Source organism: Heptranchias perlo, chromosome 14 (genome assembly GCF_035084215.1).
Source record: "Heptranchias perlo isolate sHepPer1 chromosome 14, sHepPer1.hap1, whole genome shotgun sequence".
NCBI lineage: Eukaryota > Metazoa > Chordata > Chondrichthyes > Hexanchiformes > Hexanchidae > Heptranchias > Heptranchias perlo.
This window is the reverse complement of record NC_090338.1, coordinates 6460765-6488535: the sequence shown is the minus strand read 5'-3', so window position 1 is coordinate 6488535 and position 27771 is coordinate 6460765. Positions and strand designations below refer to the sequence as shown.

The 27771-nt window shown below is 50.9% G+C and overlaps 1 protein-coding gene across 1 annotated transcript; it reads left to right on the top strand.

Annotated features, from left to right (window-relative positions):
• Window positions 1–156: 156 nt before the first annotated feature.
• Window positions 157–27771, top strand: rbm22 (RNA binding motif protein 22). The gene is given in 12 exon segments (XM_067995990.1): window positions 157–265; window positions 3577–3630; window positions 5886–5915; window positions 11448–11580; window positions 13926–14026; window positions 16548–16720; window positions 17351–17551; window positions 19514–19678; window positions 20360–20451; window positions 23626–23760; window positions 27547–27578; window positions 27580–27771. Coding segments are annotated over 12 exon segments (1272 nt in total). The 5' UTR covers window positions 157–211; the 3' UTR covers window positions 27682–27771.

Below are 27771 nucleotides of genomic sequence, written 5' to 3'. Positions count from 1 at the left end.
GCCCAAGCTGGATCGGGGGAGGGGGGGGGGAACACTTCTGGGCTAGGAACAAAAAGAATCGAGACTGCGTGCAGTCCGGAGCACAATGCACGTGGCGTTGTTGCTCACTTAGCGCCCACTTCCGCCCCGCAGGATCGGTTTCCGGTGGTGGTGGTGGTGCATGGCGGGATAGTGGAGGAGTGCCGAGCGGTGCATGGCGGGATAGTGGAAGATGGCGACCTCGCTCGGAGCGAACACGTACAACCGGCAGAACTGGGAGGACGCGGTGAGGAGCTGGGCCTGGAGGAGGAGGCGGGATGTGGGGGAGGCCGGGGACTGGGGGCTCCGGGTTAAGGCGGGCCGGTTTCCCGAATCCCGCGCCGGCTCCACGGAGACTGGGACCCGCGCAGAGCTCGAGGATTAGGGCAGAGCCGGAGCCGAGTCCTGGACCTGGTTCTGATCCTGGTTCTGATCCTGGTTCTGGTCCAGGTTCAGGTCCTGGTTCTGATCCAGGTCCTGGTTCTGGTCCAGGTTCTGGTCCAGGTTCTGATCCTGGTTCTGGGTTCTGGTCCTGGTTCTGGTCCTGGTTCTGGTCCAGGTTCTGATCCAGGTCCAGGTTCTGATCCTGGTTCTGGTCCTGGTTCTGGTCCAGGTTCTGATCCTGGTTCTAGTCCAGGTTCTGGTCCTGGTTCTGATCCTGGTTCAGATTCTGGTTCTGGTCCAGGTTCTGGTTCTGGTCCTGATCCCGGACCTGGTCCTGGTCCAGGTTCTGTTACTGATCCTGGTTCTGGTCCAGGTCCAGTTAATGGATCTGGCTTTGATCCTAGTTCTGGCTAAGTTAATGCTCAGCGTGTATGGTCTTCATTTTACCCCCCCCCCCCCCATCCTGCCTTTCTGCCATAAAAGAACCTTCAGCCTCTCCCACTCTCTGGACCTCCCTCACTGAACCCCTCGAGTTCTATTCCCTGTCTTCCTGCAAAGCATTTCTCAAACAGTTTTTTATCAGTCCATTTATTTTTTTCTCTCAGAAGTGTCTTGGAATGGCTTGATACGTTAACGGAGCTGTTTAAGTGTAAGTTGTTTGTAAGCAGCCCAGTGCCAGAGGTGCCACACCCCCTTCGGGATTTTATTCCTTGTTCCCGGTGGCATAAGGGAGGGAGGTAAAGATAAATGGCTCCTGCCTAGGGCACCTGCTATTAGATGCCACTCAATCTGCCTGTAGGGGCCAGAAGTGCCATTAGCACGATCCCCCTTTTAAGCTTATCAACAATACAGTCCAGAATTTCAGGCGTATAGTAACTGCGCACGCCCAGTTGTCCTGAGTACTGACAGATTTGCCCCTTATTATAAACGGGGTGACTCAGCAGGTCGTGGGCGCTGGCTTGGACACAGCATTGGGGGAAGCAAGCCTGAGGCACAATCATCTCAAGTCACTGACGTGTGACAGATGACGCTTTGAAATTAATAAGTTCAGTATCGGATCAGGACTTGGGGTGGGGTTACCATCTCTGGTTGGACATATTCCTGGAGGTTTCATCATAAAATGATCTCCTGCCTCCAACCTTTTCTCCCTATGTCTGATATTTTTATAACTAATTAAGAAAATTGTTCAAAGAAAAAAAATTTATTGCTCCTATGATTTTTCTCCTGAGTTGCTCGTAGGAGGGTCCCGGCGATTAGTCTATAATTCCTGGAGACTCCAGAGCAATCCTGGAGAGTTGGCTGCGCTAACTTGAGGACGTAAAGCACAGCGAATACAAAGTCAGAAAATAATGAATTCAGTCTAACTCAACCTCAGGTTAAATCTCTCCCCGATTTTAGTCAAAGACAGACCACTCGTTGTGGCATTAAACTTCAAGCAAAGGCTTCAATGCTAACACTTTTGAGAATAGAATCAAAGTAACTCACAGCAAATGGGCCGCACAAACCCGCTGTGTTACTATTACTACAACAACAACTCCCATTTATACAGCGGCTTTAATGTAGTAAAACACCCTAAGACACTTCACAGGAGCGATTATCAAACAAAATTTGAAACCGAGTCACATAGGAGATATTAGGACAGGTGACCAAAAGTTTGGTCAAAGAGGTAGGTTTTAAGGAGTGTCTTAAAGGAGGAGAGAGAGGCGGAGAGGTTTAGGGAGCGAATTCCAGAGCTTAGGGCCTGGGCAGCTGAAGGCACGGCCGCCAATGGTGGGGCGAAGAGAGTGAGGGATGGACAAGACGCCAGAATTGGAGGAGCGCAGAGATCTTGGAGGGTCGTAGGGCTGGCGGAGATTACAGAAATAGGGAGGGATGAGGACATGGAGGGATTTGAACATGAGGATGAGAATTTTAAAATCAAGGTGTTCCCGGTCTGTCAGTGTACAACACTGGGGTACAATACTAGTGGGTAAGGTCTGTCATTGTACAACACGGGTACAGTACTGGTGGGTACAGGTCTGTCACTGTACAACACGGGTACAGTACTGGTGGGTACAGGTCTGTCAGTGTACAACACTGGGGTACAGTACTAGTGGGTACAGGTCTGTCACTGTACAACACGGGTACAGTACTGGTGGGTACAGGTCTGTCAGTGTACAACACTGGGGTACAGTACTAGTGGGTACAGGTCTGTCAGTGTATAACACTGGGGTACAGTACTAGTGGGTACAGGTCTGTCACTGTACAACACTGGGGTACAGTACTAGTGGGTACAGGTCTGTCACTGTACAACACTGGGGTACAGTACTAATGGGTACACGTCTGTCACTATAACACGGGTACAATACTGGTGGGTACAGGTCTGTCACTGTAACAGGTACAATACTGGTGGGTACAGGTCTGTCACTAACAGGTACAATACTGGTGGGTACAGTCTCACTGCATAACACGTACAGTACTGGTGGGTTCAAGTCTGTCACTGTATAATGGGTACAGTACTGGTGGGTACAGGTCAGTCACTGTATAACACGGGTACAGTACTGGTGGGTACAGGTCTCTCACTGTATAACACAGGTACAGTACTGGTGGGTACAGGTCTGTCACTGTATAACACGGGTACAGTACTGGTGGGTACAGGTCTGTCACTGTATAACACGGGTACAGTACTGGTGGGTACAGGTCAATCGGTGTATAACACTGGGGTACAGTACTGGTGGGTACAGGTCAATCGGTGTATAACACTGGGGTACAGTACTGGTGGGTACAGGTCAATCGGTGTATAACACTGGGGTACAGTACTGGTGGGTACAGATCTCTCACTGTATAACACCGGGGTACAGTACTGGTGGGTACAGGTCAATCGGTGTATAACACTGGGGTACAGTACTGGTGAGTACAGATCTCTCACTGTATAACACCGGGGTACAGTACTGGTGGGTACAGATCTGTCAGTGTATAACACTGGGGTACAGTACTAGTGGGTTTACCCTGAAACATTAGCCGACTGTTCTTCTTTCAGTTGCTGGTGGACCTGCTGTATATTTGCAGCATTTCCTGTTTTCGTTACTCCGTATTGTGTTTGTGTCTTTGTTTTTTGATGCACTCTTCTTCCTGTCCTGTGTTGCGATTTTCAATCTGGAGATTTCACTAAAAGTTCTCTAACTGTTTGATTAGGATTTTCCGATTCTGTGCCAGACATGCCTGGGAGAAAATCCGTACATTCGAATGGTGAGTTTTCTTCAAAATTCTTCACTATCTTTTGTTGCAGTTTGGGAAGGACCGGTTTATGCCTCGTTGGTGCATAAATTCAAAACCAGAACACCAGGATCTGTTGGTATGAACAAACCTAGATATATGGAATCAATGGGAGTGCGAATCTAAATGTGAAACTTTTGTTCTGCACCTAAAAAAGAAAGATTTGTATTTATATAGCACCTTTTACCACCTCAGGGCGTCCCAAAGTTTTTTTTAAGTACTTTTTTGAAATGTTGTAAATGTAGGAAATGCGGCAGCCAATTTGCGCACAGCAAGATCCCACAAACAGCAATGAGATAATGACCAGATAATCTGTTTTAGTGATGTTGGTTGAGGGATAACTGTTGGCCAGGACACGGAGAGAAATTGTGGCCGTGGGATCTTTTATATCCACCTGAGAGGGCAGACAGGGCCTCGGTTTAACGTCTCATCCGAAAGACGGCAGCACCGACATTGGGGCACTCCTTCAGTACTGCACTGGGAGTGTCCGTCTGGATTTTGTGCCTTCTGACTCAGCGAGAGTGCAGCCTACTGAGCCATGGCTGACACTTAAAAGCCGAGGCACTGCTCATTTAACAGGATAATGTCAAACCTGACTTAGGATGTGGGTAAGTGCTGAGTGTGTGCATGTGAATATCCTAATGCAATTTGTTACATACGGTAAAGTCCAGAGTGAGAAAAGACCATTCAACCCATCAATCTTGTTTTATCCAGTGCTCATGTTCGTTTATTCTCCACTCACACCACTTTTTGATGTCCTACTTTAACTAGCATTCAGTTCCTTGCTCTTCTGTCTTGGGGGAAAAAAAATAATTAAACAGTGCTGTTAATTTCTCTCTAACAGCATCTCCCCCACCTCTCAGTCCGCCTTCTCAATAGATGTCAGTCCAGCTCCTTGTTTAAAGGTGTCCATCGATCGAGAATCAACTCCCTTCCACGGGAGTCTTAAAGGGGAAATAATGAATGTCGGATATCTGTAATAAAATCGGGAAACGCACGGCAGGTCAGACAGCACCTGCAAAAACATGTCTTATTATCAATCTTCTCTTTATACTAGCTGATTTGCCAACTATTCCTCTTTCTCTGGGAGTCTGATGCCCTCAGCTCTGCTATTCTTGCAGGATCTTTACTCTCCCCCTATAACTGCTAATAACCTTGCTCAAGATTTATGAACTTGCACGATCTGGTCCAATTCTTGTTGTTAAAATGTTCAGGTTAATAAAATATTCTCAAGTTTAAGATCGGTATCAATATGCATCTTGTTTTCCGATTGAAAGCGCGACAGATGACATTAGACTGTACTTGTTTGATGTCCCACTCCAGAGACTTGAGCACATAATCCAGACTGACGCTTCTGGTACAGTACAGAGGGAGCGCTGCACTGTTGATGGGCCAATATTTATCCCTTAACCAACGTGACTAAAAGAGATGATCTGGTCATTATCACATTGCTGTTTGTGGGATCTTGCTGTGCACAAATTGGCTGCCATGTTTCCTACATTACAACAGTGACAACACTTAAAAAAAAAAGGTACTTCATTGACTGTACAGCGCTTTGGGAAGTCCTGAGGCCATGAAAGGCGTGATATAAATACAAGTTCTTTGAAGAGCGAGTCAGGCTGGTTTTTGTGCAGCTCTTAAATAAAAATTGCTGCAATTTTCTCCCTTCCTTTCCCGAAGGTGTTTACACCCTGTGGGATACAGGTGTACAAATGCCAGCTGTCCCGTGAAAACCCATTCTCGCTCTTCGCGGGTGAACCCATAAGACCATAAGAGACCATTCGGCCCCTCGAGCCTGCTCTGCCATTCAGTGAGATCATGGCTGATCTGATTTAGACCCAGGAAGTGCCAGCTATTTGACTATGGTGGGCATCACATTCGAGCCCGATTGTGTCCTCGACCAGAGCCCACACGCACGTTCTCCAGCAGGAGTCGCTGGATATTGTGCAGGAGTGGGAACTCTGGCTTTTCTCCCCATCCCTCTCCCCCTCCCCCTCCCTAATCCAGGAGACATTGGGGCCCGTTGTAGCACCCACTGCCACTCGCGCCAGCTGAAGTTAACTTACTCAGCCTGGTCCAGTGTACGAACCTCGGGCTGCCGTTTGCTTTCGTAATGCAAGTATGAGTGGCCCTGAAGGAGCGCCTCGTTCTTAACTTCGTGGAGTCTGACTATCGGTGCCCTGCGATGGACTTCAATTGTGTGTAACGTGTTTTTTTTATGATTTCAGACAAAAGAAAAATATGGGAAAGAATGCAAGGTGTGTATGTGTCTGAGGTTTGAAGGTATGGTCTCTTACACCCCTGTTCACCCTGGGATATTTGAACAGGATTGGATTGAAACACATAAAATCACATAACAAGGGCTAGGAGTTTCCTTTCATTGGGGAAAGAGCAGGGGGAGGAAGTGGGATTAGTTGGATCGCTCTTTTACAGAGCCGGCACAGGCACGATGGGCTGAATGGCCTCCTATACTGTAGCATTCTATGGTTCTGTTTTTCCTTCTGCGCTCGATAGGGTGGCAGATGTTGAGTGCAAGACTGAGTAGCAGCTGGAGTGAGTTACCGGGGAATGGTTGAGAATCATTTTAGGGACACACAGACGTTGCTGGGAAGATGGCATTCTGAAAGTACTGGATTGAATGAGCCCATCGTGTGGTCTGAGATCTGTATCTCAGCTCAGTGGTCAATTATAAGGTGTCATCCTCAGCAATGAAGTATTCTGATGTCCCTAAGTCAGTGTAATAATGGTTTAAATTGTTTCCCCGTTTGATAATCACACTAAGGGTCGTAAGCTTCTAGAGTCTGAATGATACAATACGATCCAGCACAGAAACAGGACCTACAGCAGGCCAGAAAGGCCGTGCTGGTGTTTTTCTCCTAGTCTAATCCCACTCTCCTGCTCACTCCCCGTACCCTTTAATATCCCACCCAGTGTAATCCCATTCTCCTGCTCACTCCCCGTACCCTTTAATATCCCACCCAGTCTAATCCCACTCTCCCGCTCACTCCCCATACCCTTTAATATCCCACCCAGTCTAATCCCACTCTCCCTCACTCCCCATACCCTTTAATATCCCACCCAGTCTAATCCCGCTCACTCCTCATACCCTTGAATATCCCACCCGGTCTATCCCACTCCCCCTCACTCCCCGTACCCTTTAATATCCCACCTAGTCTAATCCCACTCTCCCCCTCACTCCTCATACCCTTTAATATCCCACCCGGTCTAATCCCACTCTCCTGCTCACTCCCCATACCCTTTAATATCCCACCCGGTCTAATCCCACTCTCCCGCTCACCCCCATACCCTTTAATATCTCACTCCCCGTACCCTTTAATATCCCACCCAGTCTAATCCCCCTCTCCTGCTCACTCCCCGTACCCTTTAATATCCCACCCAGTGTAATCCCACTCTCCTGCTCACTCCCCGTATCCTTTAATATCCCACTCCCGCTCACTCCCCGTACCCTTTAACATCCCACCCAGTCTAATCCGCCTCTCCTGCTCACTCCCCGTACCCTTTAACATCCCACCCAGTCTAATCCCACTCTCCTGCTCACTCCCCGTACCCTTTAACATCCCACCCAGTCTAATCCGCCTCTCTTGCTCACTCCCCGTACCCTTTAACATCCCACCCAGTCTAATCCCACTCTCCTGCTCACTCCCCGTACCCTTTAACATCCCACCCAGTCTAATCCGCCTCTCCTGCTCACTCCCCGTACCCTTTAACATCCCACCCAGTCTAATCCGCCTCTCCTGCTCACTCCCCGTACCCTTTAACATCCCACCCAGTCTAATCCCACTCTTCCGCTCACTCCCCGTACCCTTTAACATCCCACCCAGTCTAATCCGCCTCTCCTGCTCACTCCCCGTACCCTTTAACATCCCACCCAGTCTAATCCCACTCTCCCGCTCACTCCCCGTACCCTTTAACATCCCACCCAGTCTAATCCCACTCTCCCGCTCACTCCCCATACCCTCCTCAACCAACTACCTAATTCTAGTCCAACCTCCCTCTAATTCCAAAAATGTAAACCTGTTAATGCATTCTGCACCATTCAAAATGATCTCTAACTCTGCTGTGACAGCACTGCAATGCACAATAGGGTATAGTCTTCTCGTGGTTCAGTGTCCATTGTTTTGCATTAAAATTTTCTTTATCAGATTATTAGAATTAAGCCTCTCCCCATACCTAGACAGCAAATTTAACAATCTTCTGCATCAATGTGTTGTGTGCACATCTGGCCACTAACTGGCGCTGTGGAGCAATGTAACACTGGAAGTTTTTCTCACAGCACCAACTGGATAATACAAATTGCAGCACATTATATAAAGACCTAAGAAATAAGACCAGGAGTAGGCCATACGGCCCCTCGAGCCTGCTCCGCCATTCAATAAGATCATGGCTGATCTTCGACCTCAACTCCACTTTCCCGCCCGATCCCCATATCCCTTGATTCCCCTAGAGTCCAAATATCCATTGATCTCAGTCTTGAATACACTCAATGACTGAGCATCCACAGCCCTCTGGGGTAGAGAATTCCAAAGATTCACCACCCTCTGAACGAAGAGATTTTTTTTCGTACATCCATGTACAATCGTTGTACATCAGTAAAGAAGTTTACTGCAAAGCTACAAGGTGGCAGGAATCAGCCAGGCAGGCAAGGACTGGAGAGTTTTGTGTGGCATCTTTTCTTCCCTTACCTACAAGCGCCACTGCCCCAGCGGAGAGCAGCTAACTCAGCACCGATCGGGAATCGAGTCCAGGACCTTCCTGGTCCGTGAAAGGCTCAACGACAGAGACTTCAGCTCTCAGCCACGGCGACCTGCCCACTCCCAATCGCTTGTGTGGCGACCCCTGCTGGAACTGAACGCGAGCAGTCCCTTGTGAGGACAGGCATGCGATGCCTTCCACAGTCAAATAGTCAGGCAGTCACACGCGGACAAAACTCGCATACAATAAAGGCTGTTTGGCGGAGGTATGGGGGGGAGGGGGAAATCTATGGAATGCTCTCTTCCCTCCAACCCCGCCGAGGAAGTCTGCAGTCAGACAGGAAGAGAAGTGGAGGAAAAGTTTTGGGAGTTTAATGAAGAAGATATCCTCATCAGATTTATTATCTATTTCACGAGAAGTTAGCAATTGCAAATCCTTGCTTCAGGGTCTCTCAGCCAGGGCGATCCCTGTTGGTGGGTTTCTGTTTTCAGACTAACGATCACTATTTGATTCAAACCCATCTGTAAAAGAGCGATAGCTTGGCATTCTAAGGTTGTTATCCACCTTTACAGAGGGCTGAAGTGCTTTGCCGCAGAGAGAGGTTGTATGACCTGAATTTTGCCTCCCCTACCTGACCCAGCACTCTTGGTGAGGGTAAGGAATAAACTTAGAATCATACAGCACTGCAGAAGACCAAACGGCCCATCGAGCCCTTGCTGGCTCTTTGTAAGAGCAGTCCAGTTAGTCCCATTCCCCCGCTCTTTCCCCATAGTCCTACAAATTTTTTCCCTTCAAGTATTTATCCAATTCCTATTTGAAAGCCACGATTGAATCTGCTTCCACCGCCCTTTCAGGCAGCGCATTCCAGATCATAACCACTCGCTGCGAAAAAAAGTTTTTCCTCGTGTCGCCTTTGGTTCTTTTGCCAATCACCTTAAATCTGTGTCCTCTAGTTCTTGACCCTTCGGCCAATGGGAATAGTTTCTCTTTATTTACTTTATCTAAACCCTTCATGATTTTGAACACTTCTATCAAATCTCCTCTCAACCTTCTCTGCTCTAAGGAGAACAACCCCAGCTTCTCCAGTCTATCCACGTAACTGACGTCCCTGATCCCTGGAATCATTCTAGTAAATCTTTTCTGCACCCTCTCTAAGACCTTCACATCCTTCCTGGAGTGCAGTGCCCAGAATTGGACTCAATACTCCAGTTGTAGTTGAACCAGTGTTTTATAAAGATTCACCATACCTTCCTTGCTTTTGTACTCTATGCATCTATTTATAAAGCCCAGGATCCCGTATGCTTTTTAAACCACTTTCTCAACCTGTCCTGCCACCTTCAAAGATTTATGCACATATACCCCCACATCTCTCTGTTCCTGCACCCCTTTTAGAATTGTACCATTTAGTTTATATTGCCTCTCCTCATTCTTCCTGCCAAAATTTATCACTTCACACATCTCCGCATTAAATTTCATCTGCTATGTGTCTACCCATTCCACCAGCCTGTCTATATCCTCTTGAAGTCTATCACTATCCTCCTCACTGTTCACTACACTTCCAAGTTTTGTGTCATCTGCAGATTTTGAAATGGTGCCCTGTACACCCAGTCCATGCCATTAATTAATATCAAAAAAAGCAGTGGTCCCAGTACCGACCCCTGGAGTACTCCACTGTTTAACTCCCTCCATTCCGAAAAACATCCGTTCTCCACTACTCTCTGCTTCCTGTCACTTAGCCAATTTTGTATCTATGCTGCCACTGCCCCCGTGGCGGCTCTTTGTAAGAGCTATCCAATTAGTCCCAACTCCCCCCCCCCCCCCCCCCCCCCCCCCGGCTCTTTCCCCATAGCCCTGCAGATTTTTCCTTTTCAAGCATTTATCCAGTTCCCTTTTGAAAGTTACTATTGAATCTGCTTCCACCGCCCTTTCAGGCAGTGCATTCCAGATCAGAACAACTCGCTGTGTGTAAAAAAAAAAAATTAATTCTCCTCATCTCCCCTCTGGTTCTTTTGCCAATTATCCTCTGGTTACCGACCCTCCCTATCTACTCTATCAAAACCCATCATAATTTTGAACACCTCTATTAAATCTCCCCCTTAACCTTCTCTGCTCTAAGGAGAACAATCCCAGCTTCTCCAGCCTCTCCACATAACTGAAGTCCCTCATCCCTGGGTATCATTCTAGTAAATAATCTCTGCACCCTCTCTGAGGCCTTGACGTGCTTCCTAAAGTGTGGTGCACAGAATTGAACACAATACTCCAGCCGAGGCCGAACCAGTGTTTTATAAAGTTTTAGAGTAACTTCCTTGCTTTTGTAAAACTTGTGAAAGGCGAGTTGAGGATTACTACACACGAGCGAGTGATCAATACCTGGGGCGGTCTCTGGGTAGTGAAGTGGGGGGGACAAAAGCTCTGGGGTCGTTCAAGAGCCATTTGGATGCGACGACAGGGAGGCAACCGTAGCTTTCTATTGGAAGGATGAACTAGATGGGCCGAATGGCCTCCCTCACGTTTTGGTGTTTAAAATGTTAAAAGGATTCGATAGGGTAGATGCAGAGAAACTATTTCCTCTGGTGGGGGAATTATGAATGAGGGGACATAATCTTGAAATCGGAGCTGGACTACTCGGGCGTGAAATCAGGAAGCGCTTTTTCACTCAAAGGGTAGTAAAAATTTGGAACACTGTTCCCCCAAAAGGCTGTGGTTGCTGGGGGTCAATTGGAGCTTTCAAGACTGATATCGATAGATTTTTGTTGTGTAAGGGTATCAAGGAATATGGAGCAAAGGCGGGTAAATGGAGTTGGGGTACATATCAGTCATAATCGAATTGAATGGTTCAGGTTCAAGGGGCTGAATGGCCTCTTCCTGTTCCTATGTTAATCAGTGCTTTGTAATCAAGATTGCCTGCCTCTCTACTCTCTTGTATCTTACCCGTGATGGGGTGACCAGAGCACCATAGAAAAATGTGAGGGACAGTTGCAAGTCACGCAAGGTTTTTGCGCGTTTCAGCTCTGTAAACGCTGAGCTTCCGCTGTGAATCGAACCCATTTTTCCCCTTTGCCGTCCTCCCCCCTCAGATCTGCTCCAGGCCTTTCACCGTCTTCCGCTGGTGTCCGGGAGCACGCATGCGTTTTAAGAAAACCGAAGTCTGCCAGACGTGCAGCAAGCTGAAGAATGTTTGCCAGACGTGTCTGCTTGACCTTGAATATGGTGAGTGTTTGTCAGTTCAGCCCTGGTGTTGGTTGTGGGGTGGAGTGGGGGCTCACTGGGAGCTTTTGAAGTGAAGCTCCCCACTGTCGAATAGTCCGCGGACACTTTTATTAGTTGCTGGTGACAAAGGATGTGGATCAACGGTGGGTAAATGGAGTTGAGGCGCAGATCAGCACGACGGAATGGCGGAACAGGCTCGTGGGGCTGAATGGCCTGCTCCTGTTCCTAATGTTCCTAGCAGTTACTGTCTAGAAGAGTGCCCATTCGGGGTTTGTACTTTTGTAGATTAATTTCAATCATACCCTGTTGTCAACTTCGGAGTAGTTTCTCATCATTTTAAAATGTTCTCCAAACCTAAAACTTGTTCATAAGACTTCCATTCGAGTTGCAGAGTTTAGGAGGTAAAGGAAATCTGAAATGTGCTTAATTTATTTTTCGGTTCATATTTACTGCACATCGCCTCCTGAATATTCAAATAACTTATTTTTCACTTGTTTACTGCGTTATTCTGAGTTCCACAAGTAACAATTTAAGGGAGTTTCAGTCTGGAATGTGCTTAATTTGTATTTTTTTGCACACCTCAGAGGGACTAGCAATTTATTGATCTATTTTGATAGTTTACGATATGTACTATCAATCAATGAGGTTAATTTTCTGAATGGGATAAAAACGAATTAAGTACATACATTATTAAAAATAATTTTCAGGATGTGGGCGTCGCTGGCGAGGCCGGCATTTATTGCCCATCCCTAATTGCTCTGGGAAGGTGGTGGTGAGCCGCCTTCTTGCACCGCTGGTAGTGGTTTGATACAGATGAGAGGTTTGCTAGGCCACTTCAGGGGGCAGTTAAGAGTCAGCCACGTCGGTGTGGGCCTAGAGTCACATATAAGCCCAGACCGGGTAAGGACGGCTGCTTTCCTTCCCTAAAGGACATTAATGAACCAGTTGGGTTTTTACGACAATCCGACAGCTTCGTGGTCACTTTTGCTAATAACCAGCTTTTTATTTATTCCAGATTTTTTTCAACTGAATTCTAAAGATCAGACTGATTTAATTGTGTTCCATTATTTTGAATTGTTTTATTGTGTTTTGACCCTATTTGCTGCTTTAATTATAAAAAGAATCTGTGTTGAACAAGTTGATAACAGTTTAAAAGATAAAGTGAAAACAGAATGAAGTTGGGACAACCGGTCCGATCCCTGGTCTGTGTCACGTTAGCTGATCAGCCGGGGGCAGCTGTGGAGGGTCCCAAAGTTGACCTCAGTGCCTTTCACGGGGAAAGGGAGCAAACGGCCAGCGTTCCCGCTCCCGATCGCTATCCGGTGATCCCACTGGAAAGTGCGTGTGTGCCGAAGTCGGGGCGGATGGGATCGGCTGCGATGTCTCCCGTGGTCGAATTGCCCGTCAGCGCTCCCGTTCTAGGCGATGTACCGGGGTGGAGGGGGGGGGCCTCCCAGTGGCCGTTAAGTTGTACCTTGGCTGGGAGGGGTTTAAGTGGGCGAAAACAAAAGGGAATGCATTCCCCGCCACTTACACCATCCCCGCTGATCCCGGACAGCTGCCTATATCGGGCAAATGGCGCTAACCGTTCGCCGTCACCACAGGCATCAATTACAAAGGCGCTGCTTAAACCATATTAAGCGGGGCCGGCTGTTTCAGGCAGTTCAGTCAGCTGTTTGCACCTTGTTAAAGTGAGATTACCTGTCATTAAATCTTGACTCCTGCCGCTGTGGTGGGCCCTTCTTGCCGACTCGCTGAGCTGGGCACATTCCAGCTCCATTTTAAAATTAACACGGCCGTCTGACCGCCTCTTAAACTGATCCAGGACTTTAATCCTGAGCCCAAGAGGCTGAGGAAGAGCTGACAGTGAGATCTCAAAGTCATCGTCATGATCTTAAAATCCTTCCATGATCAATTTCCGGTTCAGGAAGTGGAGAGGCAGAGGATGAAGATTCCCGCCGTGCTTCTTAAAAATTGAAATGATTTATTTTTTAAAAATGTATTAGATAGCGCTGCCCCGTTATACTGGCCATCGCGTACGCACGTACACACTCGCTATACGCGGCGCGGACTGTAAACAGTGCCAGCAGATTCAATCTATAGAGCACAGTAAAACTGGGAGAGGACCTCCTGCAGGGGCTTCAGCACAGAGCCCCTGAAGGTTGATTCCTTGAGTTATACTGTCCCTTGCGCGTTGCTGTGCATTCAAAACGGCTTCACGTTGGTGCGTATGTTGCGGCTGCCCCCTCGGTTACACAGGCATCACCTCTCACTGGCTTGAATGTGCACGTATGGAGGAGAAGCTGGTTGAAGTCCGCCTTTGCTTTCTTCCTGTGCCGTGCTAGGTTTGCCCATCCAGGTCCGCGATGCAGGGATGTCGCTGAAGGACGAGATGCCCAAGTCTGACGTCAATAAGGAATATTACACACAGAACATGGAGAGAGAGGTGATTGTTTTCTTTTCCCCCCTCCCTTGCGCACCGTGGGACGATTTTCGACGTTAAAGGTGAGGGATCTATAAATGTGCAGTGCTGTTGGTGGTGTAACACGGCCAGCAGAGGTTTTACGTATTTAATTTTCTCCTGGCCAGCGTTCCTCTCACGACCCATCTCACTGAAGAAAGTGATTATCTGGTCATTGGTCTCAGTTTGAGGGTCGCGGGGCAGTTAGCGGCCACATTTGCCTACGTAACAACAGTGACTGCGGTTCAGATGTAATTTATTGGTCATGCAGCACTTGGAGACATCCTGAGGTCATGATCGGGCGCTACATAAATGGGAGTTCGTTCTTTCTGTAGAGGGACCTATCCTAGGACAACAGGACGAGAATAGTGCCTTTACTCCCTGAGTTGGTTCAGCGATTAAGTTGATCATCTTTCATTGTCTTGAAAGAATCATACAGCGCAGAAGGAGTCCATTCGGCCCATCATGCATGTGCTGGCTCTTTGAAAGAGCTATCCAATTAGTCCCACCCCTGCTCTTTCCCCATGGGCCTGTTGATTTTCCCTTTTCAAGTATTTATCTAATTCCCTTTTGAAAGTTACTATTGAATCTGCTTCCACCACCCTTTTATGCAGTGCATTCCAGATCATAACAACTCGCTGTGTGAAAAATATTTCTCCTCATCTCCCCTCTGGTTCTTTTGCCAATTATCTTAAATCTGTGTCCTCTGGTTATCGACCCTCCTGCCAGTGGAAACAGTTTCTCCCTATCTACTCTTAACAAAACCCCTCAATTTTGAACACGTCCATCAAATCTCCCCTTAACCTTCTCTGTTCTAAGGAGAACAATCCCAGCTTCTCCAGTCTCTGCAAATAACTGAAGTCCCTCATCCCTGGCACCATTCTGGTAAATTTCCTCTGTTGAAGGTACCGTACAGTTTGAACTCTGCAGTGAGACACTGTTTGTTTTGTAAGTGCCAGTGTATTTTTGCCTTGAAGAGCAGAAGTGACTGCAATACTATATCTGTTGCCCTCATCTTAAAGCTAATGAGAGTTCTGCACCACTCCTTCCTCCCCACTCACCCCTCTAACTGGGTAAATGCACGGCGTGGAATCGAGCTGCACAGACCAGGTAGATCCGAGGCACCTATGCTGAGTTAAGGGGTCTCAGCTGGGGTGCAGTAGAGCCACAGTGAATGGCCTCAGGACCCTGGACTGCGGTGGGTGAGGGGGGGGAATACTTAGGCAGGGTTCCTGCTCCTGATCGCTACCCAGTGACCCCTGCCGGAAAGTGCCTCTGCTGGGATAGGGTTGTGGGCTTGGGCGATGCCCCTGTGGTGGAATATCTGGTCGACGCCTCATCGCCTGCTCTCGCCGGTAGAAAGCAATCGGGTTGGGGATGGGGAGGGTGCTCGGACATTGGCCAGCAGCCCGTGCCTCCTGATCTCCAGGAGGGGAGAAGAAGGGAAGAGGAAGGAAACCTATTGGCGGGAGGAGTATCTCAGTAGCGAAATTGGTCTCTGAGTGGGCAATTATTTGTTTACTTTATAGAATCTTACAACGCAGAAGGAGGCCATTCGGCCCATCGTGCCTGTGACTAGCTCTTTGAAAGAACTAGTCCCACTCCCCTCTGCTCTTTCCCTATAGCCCTGCAAACTTTTTTCCTTCAACTATTTATCCAGTTCCCTTAGATAAGGTCCCATAGATAAGGTCGATAGTCAAAATCTTTTCCCAAAGGTAGGGGAGTCTATAATGAGGGGGCATAGATTTAAGGTGAGAGGGGAGAGATACAAAAGGGTCCAGAGGGGCAATTTTTTCACTCAAAGGGTGGTGAGTGTCTGGAACGAGCTGCCAGAGGCAGTAGTAGAGGCGGGTACAATTTTGTCTTTTAAAAAGCATTTGGACAGTTACATGGATAAGATGGGTATAGAGGGATATGGGCCAAGTGCAGGCAATTGGGACTAGCTTAGTGGTATAAACTGGGCGACATGGACATGTTGGGCCGAAGGGCCTGTTTCCATGTTGTAACTTCTATGATTCTATGATACTGTAGAACCTGCTTCCACCGCCCTTTCAGGCAGCGCGTTCCAGATCGTATCAAAATTTCTCCTTCTCTCCCCTCTGGCTCTTTTGCCAATGACCGTAAATCTGGGTCCTCTGGCAGCCGACCCTCCTGCCACTGGAATTTAAAGTTAATTTTAATTTAAACTTAGAGCTAGACTGTTCAGGGGTGATATCAGGAAGTATTTCTTCACAAAAAGGGCAGTGGAAATCTGGAATTTTCTCTCTCTCTCTTTCCCCCCCCCCCCAATTTCGCTGCTGAGATACTCCTCCCGCCAATAGATTTTTATTAGGTAAGGGTATTGAGGGTTGTGGAATCAAGGCGGGGTAGATGGGGTTAAGGTACAGATCAGTTATGATCTGATTGAATGGCGGAGCGGGCTGAATGGCCTCCTCCTGTTCCTGTGTACTGTGCCAATGCAGATTTGGGATTGGTTGTTGGGCTGACGTTTCTGCTGTCTCTGTAGATCCAGAACTCGGATGGTTTGAGAGCAGTGGGGGCTCTGGGCAAGGCTGCCAGCTCCAGCGACATGCTGTTGAAATTGGCCAGGACTACCCCGTACTATAAACGCAACCGACCTCACATCTGTTCCTTCTGGGTTAAAGGAGAGTGCAAGAGAGGAGAGGAGTGCCCTTACAGGTAAGGTCGAAGGAGGACTCTTGAGAACAAACTCTCACTTCTGAGTCAGGGGGTTGTGGGTTCGAGCCCCCACTCTGGAGACTTGCGCACATCATCCAGGCCGACACTCCCAGTGCAGTACTCAGGGAGTGCTGCGCTGTCGGAGGTGCCGTCTTTCGGGTGAGACGTTAAAACGAGGCCCCAACTGCCCTTTCGGGTGGATGTAAAAGATCCCATGACCACTATTTCAAAGAGCTGGGGAGTTTTCCCCGGTGCCCTGGGCCAATATTTATCCCTCAACCAACGTCACAAAAAAAAACTGATTATTTGGTCATTTTCACATTGTTGTTTGTGGGAGCTTGCTGTGCGCTCATTGGCTGCCACGTTTCCTACATTACAGCTTCAAAAAACTACTTCATTGACTGTAAAACGTTTTGGGACGTCCTTTGGTGAAAGGCGCTATATAAATGCAAGTTCTTTCTTACCCTATCAAAGCCCCTCCGCTGGGAGCACCGAACCTACTCCTTCCCCCGTTTATCTGGCAGGCGTTCCAGACCCCAGATTAATCCCGTCCTCCCGTGGTATGATTTGCACTAATTACCAATTGAAACTTTGAAACAGATTTTATTTTTATTTATTTTTTGATTACAGACATGAGAAGCCGACAGACCCGGACGATCCTTTGGCTGATCAGAACATCAAGGATCGTTACTATGGCATTAACGACCCAGTGGCGGACAAGCTGTTGAAGCGGGCAGCGACCATGCCGAGGTTGGACCCGCCAGAGGACAAGTCGATCACCACTCTCTACGTGGGAGGTCTTGGAGAGCAGATCTCAGAGACGGAGCTAAGGTGAACTCTTAGGCCATGCTTAACAACAACAACTCGCATTTATATAGCGCCTTTAACGTAGTAAAATGTCCCAAGGAGCTTCACAGGAGCCATTATTTGAAACCAAGCCACAATAGGAGGTATTAGAACAGGTGTCCAAAAGCTTAGTCAAAGAGGTAGGTTTTAAGGAGCGTCTGAAAGGAGGGGAGAGGTTTAGGGAGGGAATTCCAGAGCTTAGGGCCTAGGCAGCTGAAGGCACGGCCGCCAATGGTGGGGCGATGAAAATGGGGGATCCGCAAGAGGCCAGAATTGGAGGAGCGCAGAGATCTCGGAGGGTTGTAGGGCTGCAGGAGGTTACAGAGATAGGGAGGGGCGAGGCCATGGAGGGATTTGAACACAAGGATGAGAATTTTAAAATCGAGGCGTTGCCAGACTGGGAACCAATGTAGGTCAGCGAGCACAGGGGGTGATGGGTGAACGGGACTTGGTGCGAGTTAGGAGACGGGCAGCAGAGTTTTGGATGAGCTCAAGTTTATGGAGGGTGGAAGATGGGAAGCCGGCCAGGAGAGCACTGGAATAGTCAAGTCTGGAGGTAACAAAGGCACGGATATGTTGACCGGAGGTCACCGGTTACGGTTATTGGCTTAGTACAAAGAGGAGAAGAGTCAAATTCTCTCTTAACTCTCAATTCACTTTATTCATGCCGTTAGATCAAATACATATAGCTTATACGTCTGGTTAGATATAGACATGCAGTTTGCACCAGGTTATACAGTTTTATACCCAAACTAGGATCTAAACGCACACCCACTAGGTTTCTCTGACTCTCCCTGAATGGTCACAGAATATAAAGGATAATACCCGAAAAGGAGAGCTGACGCTGGCCAGCCGTTCCGTTCTCTCTCTCTCTCTCGACGCGTCTCTACGTCTCTGACGTAGGTTCTTCCACTTCCGCGATGGTTGGTCTCCGGAGTCTTCGCTGGCTCCACGCCCCAGATTCTTCATTCTTATTCCGAATCTTATCTCTCTCTCCCGTTGGTTTAGGCTTGCTCGCCTAGTCTGTGTCTTCTCCTCATTGGCTCTGTCCCAAGGACTTAGGTAGCATTACCTCATTACTCCTTTTCTAAATAAGGACTTGTGTCTTATCACATCTCCTTTGTCTTTCACAAAACTTAGCTAATTCAAACCGGTTCCAGCCAGCTCAGGCCAGCGACTAAACTCAGGTTACTTCAGTTCAAAAGTTGCTTTTGCCTGTGTGTCAGCAGCTGGGAATCTCAGGTTACTTTCTGCAGCCCCTGGCCAACAGATATTAGTCCCGGCTGTAGTGATACTGGGAGAGTGCAAGAGTGTACCATTTCTTTAAAGTCTCATTTTGGTTCGTCTTCACTCCCCGCATCCCCCCGTCTCTCCGTCCCCAACTCTTTCCTTCTGCCTGTGGTCCAGCCTTTTATATGCCTTTAGGGGCCATAGTCACTCACCTTTCAGCTGTGGCTCAGTAGGTTGCACTCTCGCCTCTGAGTCAGAAGGTCGTGGGTTCAAGTCCCACTCCAGAGACTTGAGCACAAAATCCAGGCTCACACTCCCAGTGCAGTACCGAGGGAGTGCTGCACTGTCGGAGGTGCCGTCTTTCGGGTGAGACATTAAACCAAGGCCCCATCTGCCCTCTCGGGTGAATGTAAAAGGTCCCATCGTTCATTGAAAGAAGAGCAGGAGAGTTCTCCCTGGTGTCCTGACATCGTTCATCCCTCAACCAACATCACCAAAAACAGATTAATTGATAATTCGTCTCATTGCTGTTTGTGGGATCTTGCTGTGTGCATATTGGCGTGTGCCTACCAAACAACAGCGACTGCACTTCAAAAGTAATTTATTTGCCGTGAAACGTATTGGGAAATCTCGGCGATGTGGGAGGTGTTGTAAAAATGCAACTTCTTTCTAATTTTTGTTAAAATTGTACTTTTTGTTTTTTTTAAATACATGAAGGAACCATTTTTACCAGTTTGGTGAGATTCGGTCCATCACCGTGGTTCAGCGGCAGCAGTGCGCGTTCATCCAGTTCGCCACCAGGCAGTCGTCGGAGCTCGCGGCCGAGAAATCGTTCAACAAACTTATCGTTAACGGGCGAAGGTTGAACGTCAAGTGGGGCAGGTGAGCGTAGAAAAGGTGCTTCAGAGACGGGTGACACTCGAAGATTGGGGGCGTTGGAATGCGGGCGCTGTTGCTCGGCAGATATCAAAGATGGGTTGTTGTTGTTACCCTGTCGGTTACAGAGTTATTTGGAAACAGGGTTTGTCGGGGGGGGGTGCGCAGATAAGAAGGCAAAGATCATCGAGACCGAAAAGGACAAAAGGGTAAAACTCAGTGTCGTCCGGCCCTTCCGGAGTGACAAAAGAAAACCACGGCCGTTAAGTTGTTAAATAACAGTGGGGCCACTGAAACAGCAGCACGTGTTCGTTCAATGCACGCTCACGATCGCAGTCAGGTTTGCACGCTTGCGATCGCGTGCTTTCGACGCACGCTCGCCATCGCGCGCGAGTTCTTCAGCGAGCGCTTCCGGTCACGGGCGAGACCTTTGTAGACCCGCGGCCGCGAGACAGTTCTTCGTTGCGTGGTTACGCGCAGGTTCTTCGAAGCTCGTCGCTGAGGTCCTTGCACGCTGGTCGGGTGAGTGTAGGCGTGGTTTTTTTTTAAGGCGCGCTGACGGTGTATGATTTTCGAGGCGCGCGCACGCGCTGTGGCCCCTCTTCGTCGGCTTGCGCTCGCGGTGACGGGCGGGTCCTTCGATGTGAGCTCGTGGACGCTTTGATTCTTGTGCTTGCTGAACTTTAGGTCGCAAGCTGCCAGAGGGAAGGAAAAGGAGAAAGATTCAAATACCACGGAGTCGGGAATGAAGTTGGAGCCTGTCCCCGGTCTGCCTGGTGGTAAGTGAAGGATACTTTTCCCTTCTAGGGATTTTATACTGGGGACGGGGAGGCAAACATTAGCCCTGAGTGGCAGTGGGTTCACACATATTCATTACTTCCACCCGGGGCTAAAAGGGTTAAATTACGAGGACAGATTGCGTAGACTGGGCTTGTATTCCCTCGAATATAGAAGATGAAGGGGTGATCTAATCCAGGTGTTAAAGGTGATTAAAGGATTTGATAGGGTAGATAGAGAGAAACTATTTCCTCTGGTGGGTGGAGTCCAGAACAAGGGGGGGGATAACCTGAAAATTAGAGCCAGGCCGTTCAGGGGTGATGTCAGGAAGCACTTCTTCACACAAAGGGTAGTGGAAATCTGGAACTCTCTCCCCCAAAAAGCTGTTGAGGCCGGGGGTCAATTGAAAATACCAAAACTGAGATTGATAGATTTTTGTTCGGTAAGGGTATTAAGGGTTACGGAACCAAGGCAGGTAAATGAAGTTAAGATACAGATCAGCCATGATCTAACTGAATCAAGGGGCTGAATGGCCTTCTCCTGTTCCTGTGTAACAGGCTCGAGGGGCTGAATGGCCTCCTCCTGTTCCTATCTAACTGGCTCGAGGGGCTGAATGGCCTCCTCCTGTTCCTATGTAACAGGCTCGAGGGGCTGAATGGCCTCCTCCTGTTCCTGTGTAACAGGCTCGAGGGGGCTGAATGGCCTCCTCCTGTTCCTATCTAACTGCCTTGAGGGGCTGAATGACCTCCTCCTGTTCCTGTGTAACAGGCTCGAGGGGCTGAATGGCCTCCTCCTGTTCCTGTGTAACAGGCTCGAGGGGCTGAATGGCCTCCTCCTGTTCCTGTGTAACAGGCTCGAGGGGCTGAATGGCCTCCTCCTGTTCCTGTGTAACAGGCTCGAGGGGCTGAATGGCCTCCTCCTGTTCCTGTGTAACAGGCTCGAGGGGCTGAATGGCCTCCTCCTGTTCCTGTGTAACAGGCTCGAGGGGCTGAATGGCCTCCTCCTGTTCCTGTGTAACAGGCTCGAGGGGCTGAATGGCCTCCTCCTGTTCCTGTGTAACAGGCTCGAGGGGCTGAATGGCCTCCTCCTGTTCCTGTGTAACAGGCTCGAGGGGCTGAATGGCCTCCTCCTGTTCCTGTGTAACAGGCTCGAGGGGCTGAATGGCCTCCTCCTGTTCCTGTGTAACAGGCTCGAGGGGCTGAATGGCCTCCTCCTGTTCCTGTGTAACAGGCTCGAGGGGCTGAATGGCCTCCTCCTGTTCCTGTGTAACAGGCTCGAGGGGCTGAATGGCCTCCTCCTGTTCCTGTGTAACAGGCTCGAGGGGCTGAATGGCCTCCTCCTGTTCCTGTGTAACAGGCTCGAGGGGCTGAATGGCCTCCTCCTGTTCCTGTGTAACAGGCTCGAGGGGCTGAATGGCCTCCTCCTGTTCCTGTGTAACAGGCTCGAGGGGCTGAATGGCCTCCTCCTGTTCCTGTGTAACAGGCTCGAGGGGCTGAATGGCCTCCTGTTCCTATGTAACAGGCTCGAGGGGCTGAATGGCCTCCTCCTGTTCCTGTGTACCCCATTATATCACAAGACTGCTTCGTAAAATGACCCACTTCATGGAGGGCGATTTGGGAGACCCTGGGTCAATTGTTGTGCTAAACTGCTTCAAAGTAACATCCTAAACATGTCCTATTCTGGCCGCAGCCGTTCCCCAGTGTAAGGTTTACTCTTTACTGGGCTCGAGAGATAAGAATCAACAGAGACTGACTCTAGATAAACATTTTAAATAATTTTATTGACATTAAAACTCGACAGTTTTCCAGATAAAGGCGCCATTCAGGGAATTATCCGGGGAATGCAGCTCAGAAGCAAGGGGGTGATCAGATCCTTCTAGGAGATTGAGGGGGTTAATTCTTCGTCAATTGAGATCTTCCTCCTTTACGCTGCTCGTGGTTTCCTAAAAATCACCGTGACCCTGTCTGTTTTTATATCTCCCCCCCCCCGACCCTTTGGCTGTTATTGGGCAGAATAGTTTGTTGTGTTCCCCTCAGTTCTCACGATCCAGCACACACCTGACTTACCTTCGACCTTGTTTATCTCTCATTGTCAGCAGAATGAGCCGATGTCCTTGGCTGCAGACAGTCTTTCTCAGGAGTAATAACAAGCCCACAATATCTTTCCATCTCGGTCAAGTTAACAACTATCCAGCGTGCTCTCTGATTTTGGTCAAGTTCCCATCGACCTTTTGCTCCATTGGTGTTTGGATACAATGGATCCGTTCCTCTATGTGCTGGTGATTGGTCCACCTGTGATTTTGTTTTGATTATATTGGCTGCGCCTGAGTTATCCTTCATTCGCTGTTCATACTTTAGTCCAGTATGGCCTTTTACCCAAGTATTCGTCCTGCTAATCCAGGGTTTCAGGTCCATTCCTTTGTCCGTCTCACGGTTCCCGGGCGAGTGTCAGCCTGAAAGTTCCCGCTCCACGGTCCTTACTTAGTCCGTAAGGGCGGGCACCAAAAAGTCAACATCAAAAAGGGAAGCTGGGGTTGTTGTCCTTAGGACAGAGAAGGTTAAGGGGAGATTTAATAGAGGTGTTCAAAATCATGAAGAATTTTGATAGAGTAACTAGGGAGAAACTGTTTCCAGTGGCAGAAGGGTCGGTAACCAGAGGACACAGACTTAAGATAATTGGCAAAAGAACCAGAGGGGAGATGAGGAGAATTTTTTTACTCAGCGAGTTGTTCTGATCTGGAATGCGCTGCCTGAAAGGGCGGTGGAAGCAGATTCAATAATAACTTTCAAAAGGGAATTGGATAAATACTTGAAGGGGGAAAATTTGCAGGGTTATGGGGAAAGAGCAGGGGGAGTGGGACTAATTGAGTAGCTTTATCAAAGAGCCGGCAGAGGCATGATGGGCCGAATGGCCTCTTCCTGTTCTCTGTCATTCTGTTTAAAAAGTCCAAAATCCGCCCCTTGGTGTCTGGGAGAGGCTCAGTCCCAACGTCAGGAATAACTTCGAAAGGTGCGAGCGGCTGAATTTTTGATGGTGCGCCACGAGCGAGGGGAGCTGAGAACTGAGCGAGCGCCGAGCCAGTCCGCGGGCTGGAACTTTTAAACAAAGCGTCTGTGCTGGGGGGGGGGGGAGAGGCACCGTTTCTAACTTGTGTCCGTTTCTTTCCCCTCTCGAAGCGTTGCCGCCACCGCCCCCGGCCGTCGAGGAGGAGACCCCCACCAACTTCTTCAACCTGCCGCCCAGCGCCCCACCGGCTGTGATGAACATATCGCTGCCGCCACCGCCCGGGCTCGCACCGCCACCACCTCCAGGTACCAGCCTCGGGGGGGCGCGTTCGTATTACCGCGGTCACGTTGTACAGTCCGGCACTACGGGATCTGCCCCAGCCCCCCACCCCCCCAGTGCTCACCGCAGGGCGAGTCCCACAGCAGAAAGGGAATGGGTACGGTAGTGTAACGGGTACATTACCCGGCCAGTGATGCAGGGATCTGGGCCAGTGATGCAGGGATCTGGGCCAGTGATGCAGGGATCTGGGCCAGTGAAAGGTGACCTGGGCCAGTGAAAGGTGACCTGGGCCAGTGAAAGGTGACCTGGGCCAGTGAAAGGTGACCTGGGCCAGTGAAAGGTGACCTGGGCCAGTGAAAGGTGACCTGGGCCAGTGAAAGGTGACCTGGGCCAGTGAAAGGTGACCTGGGCCAGTGAAAGGTGACCTGGGCCAGTGAAAGGTGACCTGGGCCAGTGAAAGGTGACCTGGGCCAGTGAAAGGTGACCTGGGCCAGTGAAAGGTGACCTGGGCCAGTGAAAGGTGACCTGGGCCAGTGAAAGGTGACCTGGGCCAGTGAAAGGTGACCTGGGCCAGTGAAAGGTGACCTGGGCCAGTGAAAGGTGACCTGGGCCAGTGAAAGGTGACCTGGGCCAGTGAAAGGTGACCTGGGCCAGTGAAAGGTGACCTGGGCCAGTGAAAGGTGACCTGGGCCAGTGAAAGGTGACCTGGGCCAGTGAAAGGTGACCTGGGCCAGTGAAAGGTGACCTGGGCCAGTGAAAGGTGACCTGGGCCAGTGAAAGGTGACCTGGGCCAGTGAAAGGTGACCTGGGCCAGTGAAAGGTGACCTGGGCCAGTGAAAGGTGACCTGGGCCAGTGAAAGGTGACCTGGGCCAGTGAAAGGTGACCTGGGCCAGTGAAAGGTGACCTGGGCCAGTGAAAGGTGACCTGGGCCAGTGAAAGGTGACCTGGGCCAGTGAAAGGTGACCTGGGCCAGTGAAAGGTGACCTGGGCCAGTGAAAGGTGACCTGGGCCAGTGAAAGGTGACCTGGGCCAGTGAAAGGTGACCTGGGCCAGTGAAAGGTGACCTGGGCCAGTGAAAGGTGACCTGGGCCAGTGAAAGGTGACCTGGGCCAGTGAAAGGTGACCTGGGCCAGTGAAAGGTGACCTGGGCCAGTGAAAGGTGACCTGGGCCAGTGAAAGGTGACCTGGGCCAGTGAAAGGTGACCTGGGCCAGTGAAAGGTGACCTGGGCCAGTGAAAGGTGACCTGGGCCAGTGAAAGGTGACCTGGGCCAGTGAAAGGTGACCTGGGCCAGTGAAAGGTGACCTGGGCCAGTGAAAGGTGACCTGGGCCAGTGAAAGGTGACCTGGGCCAGTGAAAGGTGACCTGGGCCAGTGAAAGGTGACCTGGGCCAGTGAAAGGTGACCTGGGCCAGTGAAAGGTGACCTGGGCCAGTGAAAGGTGACCTGGGCCAGTGAAAGGTGACCTGGGCCAGTGAAAGGTGACCTGGGCCAGTGAAAGGTGACCTGGGCCAGTGAAAGGTGACCTGGGCCAGTGAAAGGTGACCTGGGCCAGTGAAAGGTGACCTGGGCCAGTGAAAGGTGACCTGGGCCAGTGAAAGGTGACCTGGGCCAGTGAAAGGTGACCTGGGCCAGTGAAAGGTGACCTGGGCCAGTGAAAGGTGACCTGGGCCAGTGAAAGGTGACCTGGGCCAGTGAAAGGTGACCTGGGCCAGTGAAAGGTGACCTGGGCCAGTGAAAGGTGACCTGGGCCAGTGAAAGGTGACCTGGGCCAGTGAAAGGTGACCTGGGCCAGTGAAAGGTGACCTGGGCCAGTGAAAGGTGACCTGGGCCAGTGAAAGGTGACCTGGGCCAGTGAAAGGTGACCTGGGCCAGTGAAAGGTGACCTGGGCCAGTGAAAGGTGACCTGGGCCAGTGAAAGGTGACCTGGGCCAGTGAAAGGTGACCTGGGCCAGTGAAAGGTGACCTGGGCCAGTGAAAGGTGACCTGGGCCAGTGAAAGGTGACCTGGGCCAGTGAAAGGTGACCTGGGCCAGTGAAAGGTGACCTGGGCCAGTGAAAGGTGACCTGGGCCAGTGAAAGGTGACCTGGGCCAGTGAAAGGTGACCTGGGCCAGTGAAAGGTGACCTGGGCCAGTGAAAGGTGACCTGGGCCAGTGAAAGGTGACCTGGGCCAGTGAAAGGTGACCTGGGCCAGTGAAAGGTGACCTGGGCCAGTGAAAGGTGACCTGGGCCAGTGAAAGGTGACCTGGGCCAGTGAAAGGTGACCTGGGCCAGTGAAAGGTGACCTGGGCCAGTGAAAGGTGACCTGGGCCAGTGAATGGTGACCTGGGCCAGTGACCAGAGAACATGAGTTCAAATCCCAATATCTCATTATCAGTAAAAGTGCCCTTGAGGCTGTCAGATTGTCATAAAAACCCAACTGGTTCGCCAATGTCCTTTTAGGGAAGGAAACCTGCCGTATTGACCCAGTCTGGGCCTATATGTAACTCCAGTCCCCACACAAATGTGGTTGATTCTTAACTGCCCTCCGAAGTGGCCTAGCCAACCTCTCAGTTGTATCAAAATGGCTACAGTGGTTTAAGAAGGCTCAAGGACCAACTGGAGATGGTCAATAAATGTCGGCCTCGTCACCAACGCCCACATCCCAAGAATGAATTTTCAAAAACTAGTTGTTTGAAAGCTGGTGATTTGTGGCATTATCTTAGGTTACCGGATGTAACGGCGGGGCGGGGGTGGGGGAGGGTCCTCGCAGGACCGGGCCGGGGGGGTGAGCGAGGGTCCTCGCAGGACCGGGCCGGGGGGGGGTGGGGGAGGGTCCTCGCAGGACCGGGGTGGGGGAGGGTCCTCGCAGGACCGGGCCGGTGGGGGGGGGGAGGGTCCTCGCAGGACCGGGCCGGGGGGGTGAGCGAGGGTCCTCGCAGGACCGGGCCGGGGGGGTGGGGGAGGGTCCTCGCAGGACCGGGGTGGGGGAGGGTCCTCGCAGGACCGGGCCGGGGGGGTGAGCGAGGGTCCTCGCAGGACCGGGCCGGGGGGGTGGGGGAGGGTCCTCGCAGGACTGGGCCGGGGGGGTGGGGGAGGGTCCTCGCAGGACTGGGCCGGGGTGGGGGAGGGTCCTCGCAGGACCGGGCCGGGGGGGTGGGGGAGGGTCCTCGCAGGACTGGGCCGGGGTGGGGGAGGGTCCTCGCAGGACCGGGGTGGGGGAGGGTCCTCGCAGGACCGGGCCGGGGGGGTGGGGGAGGGTCCTCGCAGGACTGGGCCGGGGGGGTGGGGGAGGGTCCTCGCAGGACCGGGCCGGGGGGGGGGGGGCGTGGGGGAGGGTCCTCGCAGGACCGGGTGGGGGAGGGTCCTCGCAGGACCGGGCGGGAGGGGTGGGGGAGGGTCCTCGCAGGACCGGGTGGGGGAGGGTCCTCGCAGGACCGGGCGGGGGGGTGGGGGAGGGTCCTCGCAGGACCGGGTTGGGGAGGGTCCTCGCAGGACCGGGCCGGGGGGTGGGGTGGGGGAGGGTCCTCGCAGGACCGGGTTGGGGAGGGTCCTCGCAGGACCGGGGTGGGGGAGGGTCCTCGCAGGACCGGGCGGGGGGGTGGGGGAGGGTCCTCGCAGGACCGGGCGGGGGGGGTGGGGGAGGGTCCTCGCAGGACCGGGTTGGGGAGGGTCCTCGCAGGACCGGGCGGGGGGAGTTGCTGGTTTTGGTCTGTTCTATTGTGTATTGACTGCAGCCACCTGTGCTATTGTGGTGTATGTGCTGCACCCCATGTATTGGTACAGTTCTTGTATAACTAACTCTGTTTTTGTGTGTGTTCCCCCACCCCCAGGGTTCGGACCCACCCTGTTCCACGGCATGCCCCCCCCCACCACCTCCTTTCCTCAGGGCCCCGGGCCCCATCCATTACCCTTCCCAGGACCCTCAGCAGATGGGAGCCCACACGAACAAGCCCAGCAACGTTTAGCTGCAGCCTTGGCGAATCGACCCTTCCAGACTCGACCATCTCCACTCCAGTCACGTGGCAACAAAAAGAACAGAGGGGTCCTCACCACAG